Source organism: Giraffa tippelskirchi, chromosome 13 (genome assembly GCF_054371585.1).
Source record: "Giraffa tippelskirchi isolate mGirTip1 chromosome 13, T2T-mGirTip1v1.2.pri, whole genome shotgun sequence".
NCBI classification, from domain to species: domain Eukaryota; kingdom Metazoa; phylum Chordata; class Mammalia; order Artiodactyla; family Giraffidae; genus Giraffa; species Giraffa tippelskirchi.
In genome coordinates, this window is record NC_137287.1 from 31,954,660 (window position 1) to 31,970,981 (window position 16,322).

The window sequence follows — 16,322 nt, forward strand, 5'->3', positions numbered from 1 at the left end:
GTATATGTATAATGTATATATATATGTTTTTAGATACGTGATCACATTAATATTATTGCCATTAACATTTAGTGCTTTACAAATACCCTGAGTCTTTCTGGACTGTTTCTTGGGGTTCTTCAATATACAAACACTGCCTGGGTGGGATGTCCCATCTCTAATGATCCTGCAAAGTAAGCACTCTAGGTCCAGAGAGGGCCCAAAGCCCACCCTATAAGATGGGAATCTCAAGCTTTCTTACAGGCTCACTGTGGAAATGAAATAAATGAGTTTATGTAAAGCCCTATGTATACAGAGGTGCTTAATACATTTCTCTCTGCCTCAGTCATCTAGTGCCCACTACATTTTTCAGTCCAGGTTTTAGGTGACTGGGGAGAAAATTCACATTAACCATCACACTCCACTAACAAGGACCATTTGAGGGTTGTCTGTATTGTCTTTCTCATTTCAAAAGAAGGAAGAATAGAATCAGTAGAATAGGGTTACATTTGTGCGTGCTAAGTCGCTTCAGTCGTGCCTGACTCTCTGCAATCCCATGGGCTGCAGCCAGCCAGGCTCCTCTGTCCATGGGATTTCCCAGGCAAGAATACTAGAGAGGGTTGCCATGACCTCCTCCAGGGGATCTTCTCAACCCAGGGTTTGAATCCACATCTCTTACATCTCCTACATTGGCAGGGGGTCCTTTACCACTGGCACCACCTGGGAAGCTCTCAAAAGGGAGAAGGGACCCCACAAATCAAGCACCCCTCTTGTTGAATACCTTGAGACTTTATTGCCACTCCCACCAACCAAGGAGGGGAGGAAGTTTCTTAATGGAATAAAAGTATTGGTATAGAATAGAAGGTTGAATACTTTTTCTGGAATAATGAAACCTTCAGTCTAGACTCCCATTCATCCATTTAGTCCTGTGTCAGGTGCTTGGAGTTAACGGTGAAGCCAAACAGACATGGCAGAACCCTGCCAACAAGCTCACAACTCCTCCCTCACCTTCCTTATTAAGTTCAGGTTTGTTGCAGTATAATTTACATACAGTAAAAACCACCCGTTTTTTGTTGCTCAGTTGTGTCTGACTCTTTGCGACCCCATGGACTGCAGCGACCCCAGGCTGTCTTTCACTATCTCCCAGAGTCTGCTCAAACTCATGTACATTGAATCGGTGGTACCATCCAACCATCTCATCCTCTGTTGTCCCCTTCTCCTCCTGCCTTCAATCTTTCCCAGCATCAGGGTCTTTTTCCAGTGAGTCAGTTTTTTGCATCAGGTGGCCAAAGTATTGGAGCTTGACCCTTTTTAGTGGATGGTTCTGTGGGTTTTGACAGATAGTTGCATAACCCCCACCACCATCAAGATATAGAACGATGCTGTCACCATTCCCAAATTTTCTCCTTCCCCTTCTGGTCAATCTCCCTCTCACCGCCAGCCCCATCGATCTGTCTTCTGTCCATATGGATCTACATTTTCCAGAATGTCATGTAGGTGGAATCATACAGGATGTGAGTCTAGCTGCTTCCACTGACTTTAATCCATCTGAGATTCATTCCTGCTCTTTTGTGTGCCAAGAGCTCATTCTGTTTTACCCCTGAGTGGTATCCCACAATGTGCATGGACCACTCTGGTGCCATCCTGGGAACAAAGAGAGAAGGGAAACAACTAGCCTTGACCACCTTGGCCCTGAGCTGATTGGGTGTACTGGAGTGGACCACATTCTCCCATAGGCAGAGTTAAGTGTGGAAAGGCAGATTTGAGTATTTATGGAAAATACACAAATGCCATTTCTTGCACCTCCAACTCTTGTCGATTGAAAAAACTCATTCATGTTGTTGGTTGTTTTGTCTGTGTTTCCATTGGGATGCTATGGCCCCAGCGGGGGGCAAGTGAGTGGGTGGGGGGAGGCCCACGAGGGCACCACTCCCCCAGGCTTTATGAGAACAGCGTTGAGTCATAGAGGCCCTGCCCATCCCTAAGAGAAGCCCCTTCCCCTTCCTGTGGTGCCCTAGCTTTTGCCCTAGCGGGGCTGATGGGGGAAGATGGAGTTTCTTGGAACGTCTCAGACCGCCACTTACTGTGGTCCCAGGAAATCCTGTGGCGTGAGCGCGCTGCCCCCGGTGGCATCCGGCCCGACAGTCCAGGAGTGCTACCAGCCGTATTACTTGCCAGGGTACCGCTACCTCAATGCTTGGAGACCCAGCCTCTTCTACAAGGTTGCCAACGCCCAGACCTGCCTGGATGAGGGGGCCACCTGCTGCAGCGCCCTGCGGCCGCCCACCATCCTGCCGGCTGGCCGCTCCGCCCTCTTCTGTCGCTACAGCCCCCAGGACTGGAACCAGTCCAACCGGCTACAGTTATGTGGGGCCGAGGCCTCGCGGCTCTGGGCCGGCCGGATGACGGGCGACTCCATGCGGCTCATGCAGGACAAGGACCAGCTGACGCGCCAGATGCAGGAGGGGACCTGCCGGAACCTGGGCCAGAGGCTGTCGGACATCGGCTTCTGGAAGTCGGAGCTGAGCTATGAACTAGAGAGGCTTCTGAATGAGAACCACAGCTTAGATGCCATTAAGAGGCGGCTGGAGTGTGCGGCCGAGGAGCTGAGGTGTCCATTGCAGGTGAGCGCAGGACAGGGAGAGGGTCCTGGGGGTGGCTGGGATGTCAGCCCTGCAGTACAGTCCCACACACCCTCCTTAAGTGCAGGTCAAGGTGACAGGCATCTTGCAGCTCAGTTTGAGCTGCATCATCTACTATCAGTTCAGTTCAGTCGCTCAGTTGTGTCCGACTCATTGCGACCCCATGGACTGCAGCACACCAGGCCTCCCTGTCCATCACGAACTCCCGGAATTTACTCAAACTCATATCCATAGAGTCGGTGATGCCATCCAACCATCTCATCCTCTGTCGTCCCCTTCTCTTCCCACCTTCAATCTTTCCCAGCACCAGGGTCTTTTCCAATGTGTCAGTTCTTCGCATCAAGTGACCAAAGTATTGGAGTTTCAGCTTCAGCATCAGTCCTTCCAATGAACATTCAGGACTGATTTCCCTTAGGATGGACTGGTTGGATCTCCTCACTGTCCAAAGGACTCTCAAGAGTCTTCTCCAGTACCACAGTTCAAAAGCATCAATTCTTCGGTGCTCAGCTTTCTTTATAGTCCAATTCTCACATCCATACACGACTACTGGAAAAACCATAGCCTTGACTAGATGGACCTTTGTTGGCAAAGTAATGTCTCTGCTTTTAAATATGCTATCTAGGTTGGTCATAGCTTTTCTTCCACGGAACCAAGCGTCTTTTAATTTCATGGCTGCAGTCACCATCAGCAGTGATTTTGGAGACCCCAAAAATAAAGTCTCTCACTGTTTCCACTGTTTCCCCATCTACTTGCCATGAAGTGATGGGACCAGAGGCCATGATCTTTGTTTTCTGAATGTTGAGTTTTAAGCCAACTTTTTCACTCTCCTCTTTCACTTTCATCAAGAGGCTCTTTAGTTCTTCTTCACTTTCTGCCATAAGGGTGGTGTCATCTGCATATCTGAGGTTACTGATATTTCTCCTGGCAATCTTGATTCCAGCTTGTGGTTCATCCAGCCCAGCATTTCTCATGATGTACTCTGCATATAAGTTAAATAAGCAGGGTGACAATATACAGCCGTGACATACTCCTTTTCCTATTTGGAACCAGTCTGTTGTTTCATGTCCAGTTCCAACTGTTGCTTCCTGACCTTCATACAGATTTCTCAGGAGACAGGTCAGGTGGTCTGGTATTCCCATATCTTGAAGAATTTTCCACAGTTTGTTGTGATCCACACAGTCAAAGGCTTTGGAATAGTCAATATTGCAGAAGTAGATGTTTTTATGGAACTCGCTTGCTTTTTTGATAATCCAATGGATGTTCGCAATTTGATCTCTGGTTCCTCTGCCTTTTCTAAATCCAGCTTGAACATCTAGAAGTTCATGGTTCACGTATTGCTGAAGCCTGGCTTGAAGAATTTTGTGCATTACTTTACTAACGTGTGAGATGAGTGCAATTGTGCAGTAGTTTGAGCATTCTTTGGCATTGCCTTTCTTAGGGATTGGAATGAAAACTGACCTTTTCCAGTCCTGTGGCCACTGCTGAGTTTTCTAAATTTGCTGGCATATTGCTGGCACTTTCACAGCATCATCTTTTAGGATTTGAAATAGCTCAACTGGAATTCCATCACCTCCACTAGCTTTGTTCCTAGTGATACTTCCTAAGATTCACTTGACTTTGCATTCCAGGATGTCTGGCTCTAGGTGAGTGATCATACCATTGTGATTATCTGGGTCATGAAGATCTTTTTGTATAGTTCTTCTGTGTATTCTTGCCACCTCTTCTTAATATCTTCTGCTTCTGTAAGGTCCATACCATTTCTGTCCTTTATTGTGCCCATCTTTGCATGAAATGTTCCCTTGGTATCTCTACTTTTCTTGAAGAGATCTCTAGTCTTTCCCATTCTATTGTTTTCCTCTATTTCTTTGCACTGATCGCTGAGGAAGGCTTTCTTATCTCTCCTTGCTATTCTTTGGAACTCTGCATTCAAATGGGCATATCTTTCCTTTTCTCCTTTGCCTTTTGCTTCTCTTCTTTTCACAGCTATTTGTAAGGCCTCCTCAGACAAACATTTTGCCTTTTTGCATTTCTTTTTCTTGGGGATGGTCTTGATCCCTGCCTCCTGTACAATGTCACGAACCTCTGTCCATAGTTCTTCAGGCACTCAGTCTATCAGATCTAATCCCTTGAATCTATTTCTTACTTCCACTGTATAATTGTAGGTGATTTGATTTAGGTCATACCTGAATGGTCTAGTGGTTTTCCCTACTTTCTTCACTTTAAGTCTGAATTTGTCAGTAAGGTACTCACAGTCAGCTCCTGGTCTTGTTTTTGCTTATTGTATACAGCTTCTCCATCTTTGGCTACAAAGAATATAATCAATCTGATTTTGGTATTGACCATCTGGTGATGTCCATGTGTAGAGTCTTCTCTTTTGTTGTTAGAAGAGGGTGTTTGCTATGACCAGTGCATTCTCTTGGCAAGACTCTATTAGCCTTTGCCCTGCTTCATTCTGTACTCCAATGCCAAATTTGCCTGTTATTCCAGGTATTTTTTGACTTCTATTTTTGCATTCCAGTTCCCTATAATGAAAAAGACATCTTTTTTGGGTGTTAGTTCTAGAAGGTCTTGTAGGTCTTCATAGATCCATTCAACTTCAGCTTCTTCAGCATTACTGGTCGGGGCATAGACTTGTATTACTCTTATATTGAATGGTTTGCCTCGGAAATGAACAGAGATCACTGTGTCATTTTTGAGATTGCATCCAAGTACTGCATTTCAGACTCTTTTGTTGACTATGATGGCTACTCTATTTCTTCTAAGGGATTCTTGCCCACAGTAGTAGATAAAATGGTCATCTGAGTTAAATTCACCCATTCCAGTCCATTTTAGTCCTCTGATTCCTATCATCGTCTATAGTCAGCTCTAAGGTAAATATAATATATATATATATACATATATATATTTACGTGTGTATGTGTATGTGTGTGTGTGTGTGTGTGTGTGTGCGCGCGCGCGCTTAGTCGCTCAGTCATGTCCAACTCTTTGTGACCCCATGGACTGTAGCCTGCCAGGCTCCTCTGTCCATGGGATTCTCCAGGCAAGAATACTGGAGTGGGTTACCATGCCCTCCTCCAAGGGATCTTCCCAACCCAGGGATCAAACCCAGGTCTTCCACATTGCAGGCGGATTCTTTACTGTCTGAGCCACCAGGAAAGCCTATGAATACTGGAGTGGGTAGCCAATCCCTTCTCCAGGGGATCTTCCTGACCCAGGAATTGAACCGGGGTCTCCTGCATTGATGGAGGATTCTTTACCACTAAGCTATGAGGGAAGCCCATTTATAAATACACATATATACATAATATATATTGTTGTGCATATATATTATGTATGCCTACATATATTATGTATATATATGCATATTATATACATATAAGTTATATATAACTTAGTCAGTTGACAATAATCCCAGTGCAATCAGGGTTCCTCAGACTGAATGGAATTTCCTTTCTCCTGAGGTTACAGCAGAATCATAGGTGTTTCATAAAGACATCACAAGTACACATGTGCATATATGTATGTGATGTTTTTAGAAGACGTGTTTCAATCAACTGCTTTAATTTTCTCCGGAGCCCTTAAGATCTTGCTAACATACTAGCCAATTTACGTTTTTACTTATTTACTGTTTTGCTCTGTGCACTAGAATATAGGCTCCTCGAGGGCAGGGATTTCTGTCTGCTTTTTCAGCAAGGACTGCTGTTCAGCTGCGAGGGACCAGTATGTCTATGAAAAGTGAAAATGAAAGTGTTATGGCCCACTCTTTGCAACCCCATGGACTGCAGCCTGCCAGGCTTCCCTGTCTTTCACCATCTTCTGGAGTTTAGCCCATTTGCTAGCACTCTATAGGCTGCCTGGCTGCAGAGGAGTCTGGGTAACTGAGCATTTGTCACTGGGTCCTGGCCTGGACATTGGGGGAGGGACTGGCATTATCTGCCTTGGGCTGTGGAATATTATCATGGCCACACAAGACAGTGTCCTGCTGCTTTCTGGAGCATGTGGGGACGCAGACATCCTGCCTGCCGACTTCCTGCATCTGCGTCTGCTCTGTGTCAGGCATGGGGACATCTGTAGGAGGGGCCCTGCCTCCAGATCCCTTGGAGACATGGAACAGGTTCTGACCACTGTGGGGTGTTGGGGGTCCCAGCTGTTTTCTTACACACTCAGGTTGCCCACCTGGAAGGACAGTGGATGAGAACAGCTGCTCAGAGATCCAGGGCAGCATCCGAAATCCAGTGCTCCCCCCACTGCCTCCAACCCTCCTCACTCACCAAACCTGTTTGGAAAGCCCAGATCTGCCTCATCATGTATGGCCCCCTGTGAGAGCCACATGGGGGCACAGGGACTGGAGACATCTCACTTCTATGCACTTGTTTCCAACTCCAAGCTGACCACCGCGGTCCAGGTGCCTCTCAGTGGACCATGATGACAGCCTCCTTCCTGGCCTCCTGACTTCTGCTCCCTTCAATCCATTTTCCAGACAGTAGCCAGAGGGATGGTTTCAAACATTAAACTAGATCTCTGTACCTGCCTGCTAAAACCCCCCTCAAATGGTTTCCTAATGTACCCTAGGGGTTAATATCTGAGTTTCTCATCACAGCCCCAATGCTTCCTGTCTGCTGCGCCTCCTACCCCAGGACCTTTGCACCAGCTGTTCCCACTTCCTGGCACAGTATCCCCATTCATTTCTGCTGCTTCTCATAATTCAGGTCATGGTCTGCCACCTCCTTAGAGAATTCTTCCCTAATCACCCAGCCGGTCCTTCCCCACCCAATCACAGTCCCTTATTTTCATCCTAGCCCACATCACAGTCAGAAATGACTGAGTTCCTTTCTGTGTTCACGTGTGTTTGTGTTCTTGCTCTTCTGTTCGAACTCCATACGAGCAAGGGCTGTCTGTTTAGTTCACTGCAGTGTTCCCAGTACCTTGATGGATTGTGACACAGAGAGGAGGGGGCAGTCAATTCTCCTGGAGTCAAGGGCTCCCCCTCCTTTCTGAGTTCCCAGATGTTTTTGCATCCCAATGCCAGATGTCCTGCCCCCTTCTCCCTCTGCTCCCTGCCCCCTTCTCCCTCCAGTGCTCTTTGTGACATCACAAGCCCATGGCCTGTGACCATTCTTTGTCTGTCTGCTGCTGCAGGAGCTGCACTGAGCATCTGCTCCCCTGACTTCTATTCCATTCTGCTCATGTCCCCATGACGGTCATAAGGGCCATGTGGCAGGGTTGTCTGGGTCTCACTTGGCCTCAGCCACTTTCCAAAGCTCTCCCCCCATTTAGAGATCTCCAAAGAGGGGCTTTCACATATATGTATTCATAGGTGATACTTACAGGCAGTATTTTAAGTGCTTTATACTTGTCGAGCTGACTTAACCATCATGACCTACTTGAGGTGTGCATTAATTTTGCACCTGTGTACCATCTCAGCATCCCACAGCCCCCTCCTTCTGTATCCCCCAGCCCCCTTCTCCCTCAGCATCTCTCAGCCCCCATTGAGAAGGGGAGGCAGAAGCCCAGCCAAACACACAGTAATGGGGCTCCGTGAAATTCCCAGGTTTCCCAGGAATGAAACAGATCATGGCAAAGGTATAAATGAGTCATTTCCGCTCAGGGTCTACATACAGTTGCAGGGAGAACACACGATTTCTTGTCACTCCCTACAGGTGGCCCTGGAGTGTCTGTACCAGCGAGAGAAAAGGATCGGGATTGATTTGGTCCATGATAACGTGGAGAAAAATCTTATCCGGGTAAGGTGCCCCCTGGGTCTGGCCAGCCCCCTAAGGGAAGTGGAAGATCAACTGGTCAGAGAGGTTTCTGAGCTGCCTGTCAAGAGTGAGCCACATGCGCCCCCCTCCTCTGCCCACCATGCAAATTGGTTAGGGCTCAGAAAGCGTGGGAGGGGGCCTAGGTTGCAAATTAGAAACAGTGAGAGATGAGGTCATTTGACCCTCCGTCTTTTCATCTCCAAAATGGGCACTATAATAGTGTGTGCTGTGCAGTCACTTCAGTTGTGTCTGACTCTTTGGGACCCGGTAGCCCACCAGGCTCCTCTGTCCATGGAATTCTCCAGGCAAGAATACTGGAGAGGGTGGCCATGCCCTCCTCCAGGGGATCTTCCCAACCCAGGGATCAAACCTGAGTCTCTTGCATCTCCTGCATTGGCAGGTGGGTTCTTTGCCACTAGCACCACCTATCATGATAGTAATACCAATAAATACCAGCAGTAATAGCCAGTGTTTATTGAGCACCTATTGCACATCACACACTGTCACATATCACTTCATATGCATTATTTAATTCAATGGTGAGATGTTCTATGCATGAACCCGTGGCACATAGTAGGTGCTGCATTTTATTTTATTCTGGAGGTATATAAAAGAAAGGACACGAGGGACATAGAATGTACAGCTTCCACAATCAACTGTCAGTTGCCTGGCCAGGGGATCATGTGGGTTGAGGCTGGAAATGGACCCCACCCTGACATTTCACCTCATGGGATAGAGAGTGGGCAGCGAGAGGTGAGGGGTGGGGCGCTGGCCTGGGAGACAGGGTGCTGAGTTTCTGAGCTCTTTCTGGCATCTTTCATTGCAGGAAGTAGATATGATAAAATGTTGCCAAGAACAGATGAGAAAACTAGCTCAAAGGATTGATATCCAGATGCGGTAAGAGCTGTTTTCTCTTCCTCCTCTTGGAGTTTGTTTTGGGTGTCCCAGGTTCCTAGGGAGCAAGATGGATGGGTCTCCCATCTCCAGGTGGTTCTTTGGATCAGTGGTGTGCTGATAAGAATGTAACAACCAGCTCTCCCCAGGAAAAGAAAGAAATCCTGATTTGTCACGTTTATCAGTTTCAGGGATGTAAATACTACCACCATGGCTGATCTCAGTCTACCTATAGGATGCTACTGATTGATTTTTATGAGTCAGCACATCACTGGTGGTTCTTGTTGGCAGTGAGTGCCTTGGCAAAAGAAATTAGGCTCCCTGAGGCTCCTCTTAGCCTGTGGCTTCCCCGTGTGAGTTGTGAACTTTGGGATACATCTGAGAGTGGGTGGCATTGGGCATCAAGGTGAGGGGCCTGGGAATCTCCAGAAGGGAGCTGGTAGACACCTTGAGCCATCATTCCTGAGGAATCAGCTTTTTGTTCTTTGGAGATTATGAACCTGGCATCAAGACAAGCCAGGAACCCTCCCCCCACCCCACCCCCACCCCCCATAATTGAAGGGAGGCTTGAGTTTTACAGGACTTGTGAGACTCATAGCTGAGCCCTTGGCACTCAGATCGCCGGGAGGTAGCAGCTTGGCCCTTCAGCTGGGCACTTGCAGGGCAGGCTGTTCTACTGGTTTCTCCATTCTTCATTTAGATGGGCTGGCAACCTTGCCAGGACTGCCTTTCCTGCTGTGTAGGGCAAGTGGGCAGCTGGCGTGGGATGCTAAGGGGTCTGGGAGCTTGCACTTAGGCTCTGGGGGCTTGGTGCCCTGGTTTGTTGTATCCCCAGAAACAGCAGTCACCCCCACCTGATACACGCAGCAGCTCTCTGACACCACTGAGGCTGTAAAAAAGGGTGGCAGGGTTGGAGAGAATTATCCAGGATAAAATGTCATCCAGGGCAATGTTGAAAAGCTACCTGCAGATCTAAGGGTACAGTCAGGGGCAGAGGAGTTGGGAAGGCTCAGGGAGACCTCAGAGGTGGAGAAACGTCAAAATGAGATGCAAATACAGCAGTGACCGAGGTGGCAGTTGAATGGATGAAAGGAGAGTTGATTTCCATATTTGTGCCTCTGTCCTGATTTGTGGCAGTTCACCTACTGCTTGGACTAAATTTACCTAATATTTGTCTATAAATTAACTAACTTTTTAAAAAGCCTTCAATAGTTGTATTTAGTACAGGAAAGTTTTAACAAAGAGAATTCTTTGGGCAGGCAAATGTCTTTATTGCATTTTTCTTACCTTTATGTTTGTTGTTGTTGAGTCGCTATGTTGTATGTGACACTTTTTGACCCCATGGACTGTAGCCCACCAGACTCCTCTGTCTATGAGATTTCCCAGGTAAGAATACTGGAGTGGGTTGCCATTTTCTTCTCCAGGGAATCTTCCTGACTCAGGGATCGAACCCAAGTCTCTTACATCTCTTGCACTGGCAGGCGGATTCTTTATCACAGAGTCACCTGGGAAGCCCTGCCCTTATGTTTATGATCACCTATTTTTTTTTTTTTTTCCCAGCAAAAGAGCATGGTTTTCCATTTGTGGTTGTCTTGGGGCTGTGACAAAATTCTGTGTTGGAGTGACAGGAGGCCTCTAGTTTGGGAAATGGGACAGTTTGAGCCGAAAGAGTGAACAAAATCCCAGACTTGAAATTGGGGAACTGAACCCTGGAAGAGAAATCTTGAAACTGGAGTGAGCGGAGGGCTGCTTGTGCAGGAGAACTAGAAAGACCAGGGTGGTCCCCTTGACTGGGAGACACAGAACGAGAGACACAGAGCAAGCGCTGGTGTCAGAGGGAGAGAGAGACAGAAAGAGAAAGACACAAAGCTGTAAAGAGAGAGGTGAGGAGCAGAGAGCCAGAGGGCCAAAGAGGGCCATCGATGTGCCAAACAAACAGAAAAATCAAGAGTGAGAGAGGTGGAAAAGACAGACACGGAGAAAGAGGAAAAGAGAACAGGAGAGGCTGGGAGGGAAGCCGTCGAGGCAGCGCAAGTTGGGGGGAGATGAGAGCGGGTGGACGGGACTCTCCTCTTTGCCAGGATCAGAGGTCCACTCACCCTGGAGAGAGGCCCTTTGACCTTGGGCAGTGGCCCGCGTGTCAGAAGATGCCTGTCATCTCGGAGGGAGATGGCTCGAGCTCCCAGGGCAGCCCGGTTAAACGAGAACTGGCCACAGCCTCATCAGAGGGTCAGCACTCAGTGTGCTCTGACCCCATGGGGAGGCTCTATCACTGACCCACCTGGGGGGCCACCCTGGCCCCGAGCAGGTGCTGGGCTGTGGACTCAGGGTTTTCTAAGCAGGGCCTGGGGCCTGCATCTGGGCAGGGTCGAGTCCTCACCTCATCAGATGCCCCAGCAAAGCAGAAAAGGCTTTCCTGACTGGGCAGGAGCCAAGTTCAGGCTTTTCCAGGTGGGCCAACAGTAGGGCGGGCTTTGGCACTGGCCAGAATCTCCGTCTGGGGTGCCCCTTCCTTCCCTGGGCCTCATTAGCCAGGGCCAGGAGCTGGACCAACTAACCCGTGATTCTGAGGCCCGAGGCCCTCCTCTGATGCTCTGATATATGTCTCTCCTATATTCTGGTCTTTTTTTCGTTTTGTTGTTTTAATCTTTTGGCCTTGCCATGTGGCATGAAAGTGAAAGGGGCTTCTCTCATGACTCAGATGGTAAAGACTCTGCCCACAATGCAGGAGTCCTGGGTTCGATCCCTGGGTCATGAAGATCCCCTGGAGAAGGGGATGGCTACCAGCTCCAGTACAGTATTCTTGCCTGGTGAATTCCATGGACAGAGGAGCCTGGTGCACTATAGTCCATGGGGTCACAAAGGTGTTTGTGGGATCTTATTTCCCAGACCGGGGATCGAACCCATGCCCTCTGCAGTGTAAGTGTGGGTTTTAACCACTGGACCACCAGGGAAGTCTCCCATTCTGGTCTGTCTTCACATTCTGGTTCATGGGGTAGGATGGGGCCCCATTTCTCCATGGTCTTCCCAATTCCAATGGCCCCAAGGACCCCAGTAGGGCTCTTCCTGCCCCAACATGACCTCTGTGCATCCTGATGGGTGGGGACCTAGCATGAGGATTTAATTTTTTTGCTCCTGACTTGTTTTTGAAGCTTCTCACCAGCTTTCAGTATCCATAGCAGAAAAAGAACGTGGCAGAAAGGTAGAGACAGGCAGGGAGAGGTGGAGAGAGACATACACACCAAGGCCCCAAATCAGAGAGAAACCAAGCAAGACGGGGCAGAAAGATATAAAGATGAGAAAGACAGAGACGGAGGGAGGAAGTGAGAGAAAGAGGGAGAAAATGAGAAGATGCAGGAGGGGAAGAGATAGATCCATGTGAGATGTGCACTGATCCCTTTATCCTGACCACCCCTCACCCTGGGTTAATGGCTTCCTCCTCTGTGTTACTATGTAGCCTTTTCAAACCTGCTCTGTTGCCCTTAATCTTTATTTATTTTTACTGTACTTATTTACATACATCTGTGAACAACTTGAAGGTAACGACTGGGTTTTACTCACCTCTTTTCCCGCTGTGCCTGGCATAGGTTCAGACACCATGATTTGTGAATCGATTTAATTTGAAACTTGGCTTTGTCCAAAGTGCGAATTTGTACCTTTTATATTAGGTCAGCAAACTACCATCGGAGGGCTGGAATTGGCCCACCATCTGTTTTTGTAAATAAAGTTTTAATGGAACACAGCCATGACCAATCATTTGCAGATTATCTTTGACTGTTTTCCTACATAGTTGAGCAGTTAGTTGCGACAGAGACCACATGACCTGCAAAGCCTAAAATATACAGTATTTGACCCTTTACAATAAATGTTTGCTCTCTCCTGTTCTAAGTGACAACAGGTCTGTTTGGACTGGGGGAATGGGAGGGGGAGTGGGGGGAAGCCCTGGGTGTGCAGTGAGGCCTCAAGGTGGGAGGAGGGCTGGAAGCTACTGGGGGTGGACAGAACATCCTCCTGGGGTCTAGAGACTCGGTTTCCAGCAGTGGCTCTGTGCTGACCTCCCCTGTGACCCTGGGTGAGGGACTCTGGCTGAGAGCACAATCTAGGGACACATCCTTGCCTCCTAGTGATAACCGAGATGCTCAGCACGCCTTGGAGAGGGACCTTGAGGACAAAAACTCGGCCGAGTTCATTGATGAGAAGTGCCTTAACCTGCGGAACACGTCAGACTGCATCAGCTTCTTCCACGGGGTGGAGAAAATGGATGGCACGTAAGTACCGGGCGCTCGGTCCCCACCTCGCTGTGCCCAAGGGGAGCCGCAAGGGGGCCTCTGGGTCCACTCCTGCCAAGGAATGGAAAAGGGGCATCAGGCCCCAGTCAAGTGTGAAGCCATGGGTTGAATGGGTCGTGGGTTGAATTCAGTTGCATGCCACAGAATCTGATTCTGGCTAAGCTATGATGGAATTTACTGGAAGGCTGTCAGGAAGCCTGAGGCTCCAGGGGAAGGCTGGAGGGGAAGGTTCTGGCAGCCTGAATGAGCTAATCGGCTTTGCTGTTGGAGCACCACTGTCTTGCCCACTTCACCAAGATCCAAGTTCCAGGAAGAGAGTGCAGGTGATTGGCTTGTGAGGGTCCCACAGCCGCTGCTCTTGGGGCACCTGGATTGGCAGGTGCACTGAACAAATTACAAGACAAGATGGCTTTAACCAGGAGGAGGAGGAACAAAAGCTTGGTTGGGAGAGTCAGTTGGTGCCTGCCCACTCTGGTTAAGTGTGGGTTCTGGGACTTGCAGGGGCTAAAACTCCATGCTTTCAATACAGGGAGTGCAGGTTCAATCCCTGGATGGGGAACTAAGATCCCACATGCCTCACTGTGTAGCCAAAGATAATATAAAAAGCTTAAAAAAAAAGAGTGGGTTCTGGAGCCAGGTTGCCTGGTTTCAGATCCAGGCTTCAATTAACCCTCAGGACAAAGGACTTAATCTCTCTGGGCTCCATTTCCCTGCCTCTACCACTGGAATAAAAATAACATCCACCTCCCAGAGTTGCTGTGAGAGTGGAAAGGTGGGCGTCTGAGGTGCCGAGCACAGATCCTCGCGTCGGGAATGATAATGGCTAACATTTATTGAGCACTTGCTGTGTGACCCCATTTTCTCGTCACAACAACCATAAAATAGGCGCCTTCTGTCTGCCTGGCACTGCTGTGGGCATGTCCCAGCATCACGGAATTGCTTGAAAATGAAAGCGAGCTTTCCCCATTGGTAGTTTGAGGTCTGGGGTAACGACAGCTGGAGAGATGCTCTGGGTACACGCAGAGGGTGGGGTCTCTTTTGGGTCCCCTTCAAGAAAAAACCCTCTAGCACATAGAATTGTGCTTTTCACATAGTAAGTGTGCAATAAGTGTCTGTTGACTGAGAAAATGAATGAAAGGGAGGAGGGAGGGAGAGGAGAGAAGGAAGGGAAGGTCTTCTTGGCTCAGGCTGGGGTTACTTTCTGGATTGTATTAAGCATGTGGCTATTAAAAGAACCCATTGGGGTTTCCTACAATGACAACTCCCAGGGGCCCTTCTCCTCATCTGGACAAATTTGACTTCCCCACGGCGGTGGCAAAGTGAACAAGGTCTTGAGGGGGGCCCAGTCCTCTCAGCCACAGCTGCCCATCTGGACAGGGAATCTGAAAGGTTCCCTTCCCAAACAAATGCCTTCCTGGAAGCTGGGCGGCCAGGCTGGTTGGCGGAGACTGATTTCCGTGCCCAAGAGGGGTCTGCTATTTCAAGGAGTCTGCTATTCCAGTGACTCCAGCTGGAAAGCCAGAGCTGCCATTTGTGGTGACTAACTGCTCCCTAGGTGTGCTAACTTGAGGCTTTGTATGTGTGTTGTTTTTTTGGGGGGACAGCGCACCTGGCTGCATGTGGGATCCTAGTTCCCCGACCAGGGATCGAATCCAGGCACCCTGCATTGGTAGCACAGAGTCTTAACCACTGGACCACCAGGGAAGTCCCTGTGGGGTTTCTTAAGGGGAGGCCATGTCTGGGTAGGTCGCAGCACATTTGGAGTTTGCACCGCCGTAACTCTGTTCATGGAATTTCTTATCACCTTGGATGATGTGCATGAAGATGCTAGCTGTTGCCTTTTACCCGCTGTTTGCTGTAGGCTGGGCACTGTGCTGAGCCCCTCCAGAGCATCTCGCGAAAAATAAACATTTATCAAACGCTTTCTACTGTCAGGTGCCGTGATAGGGGGTCTCACATTTAGTCAGTCAGCAACCTCCAGGGAAGGCACCATTTTTATCCCCATTTCACAATGAGGAGCCTGAGACTCAGAGAGGTGTAGTGACTGGTCCAAGCTCACACAGCAAGTGGCAGAACCTCAGTCTGAGTCCACGTGGGACCCTGGGACCATGTTTTACCACCACGCCTTCCTGCCTTCCCAGCAAAGCCTGCTGTGTCCTCCTGTTTTTAGAGGACACAGGTTCCAGAAAGCATGTCCTCCCCTCCTGAGGCATGCCACCTGTGAGGAGACAGGCTGCCTTGGCAAACTCCCCCAGGGAGAATGTGAGTAAGTGGGCTATTTTCCCTTGGGAGCTCAGCTGTCTGCTCCGGGGAAGGGGGGCTCGGCGGCTGGTGCCCTTGAATTTGATAGCTTCCTACTGAGCAGTGGCAGGTGCCCTCAGAGTCCATCTGTGGTGGTTCTCTGCTCTCTTGGGTGCCTCCTCCTTCCTTGATTGATGGTGAGTAGCTGTGTGACCTTGGGGAAGACGCTTCACCTCTCTGAGCCTCAAGTCTTTGTTGGATGAAAGCTCTGGATCAGACTCAGTGCCCTCTTGCATCTCTCGAAGCTGAGACCCCTCCAGAAGTTTGATTTTAACTCCTGCAAAAGCCAGACAAAACAAGCACATGTTGTATGCTTTTTAAAATATTTCTAGTCACCATGCAGTCTAAGTGTGCTTTAAAATGTCCTGAAAGAGCCTTCTATTTCAGATGATTGAATCTCTTTTTTCCTGCTGTCTGAGAATAAAAATCTGCTTTATTTTAAGAACTGGAGACTT

The 16,322-nt window shown here is 48.7% G+C and overlaps 1 protein-coding gene across 1 annotated transcript in view; it reads left to right on the top strand.

The window, feature by feature from the left end:
• The first annotated feature begins 2,002 nt into the window (after positions 1–2,002).
• Positions 2,003–16,322, top strand: part of TEKT5 (tektin 5) — a 48,449-nt gene continuing 34,129 nt past the window's right edge. Inside the window, exons 1-4 of the mRNA XM_081559226.1 lie at positions 2,003–2,603; positions 8,282–8,365; positions 9,210–9,280; positions 13,402–13,545. Of these exons, the coding sequence (XP_081415352.1) occupies positions 2,028–2,603; positions 8,282–8,365; positions 9,210–9,280; positions 13,402–13,545 (875 nt within the window). The 5' untranslated portion in view covers positions 2,003–2,027. The remainder of the gene's footprint in view (positions 2,604–8,281; positions 8,366–9,209; positions 9,281–13,401; positions 13,546–16,322) is intronic.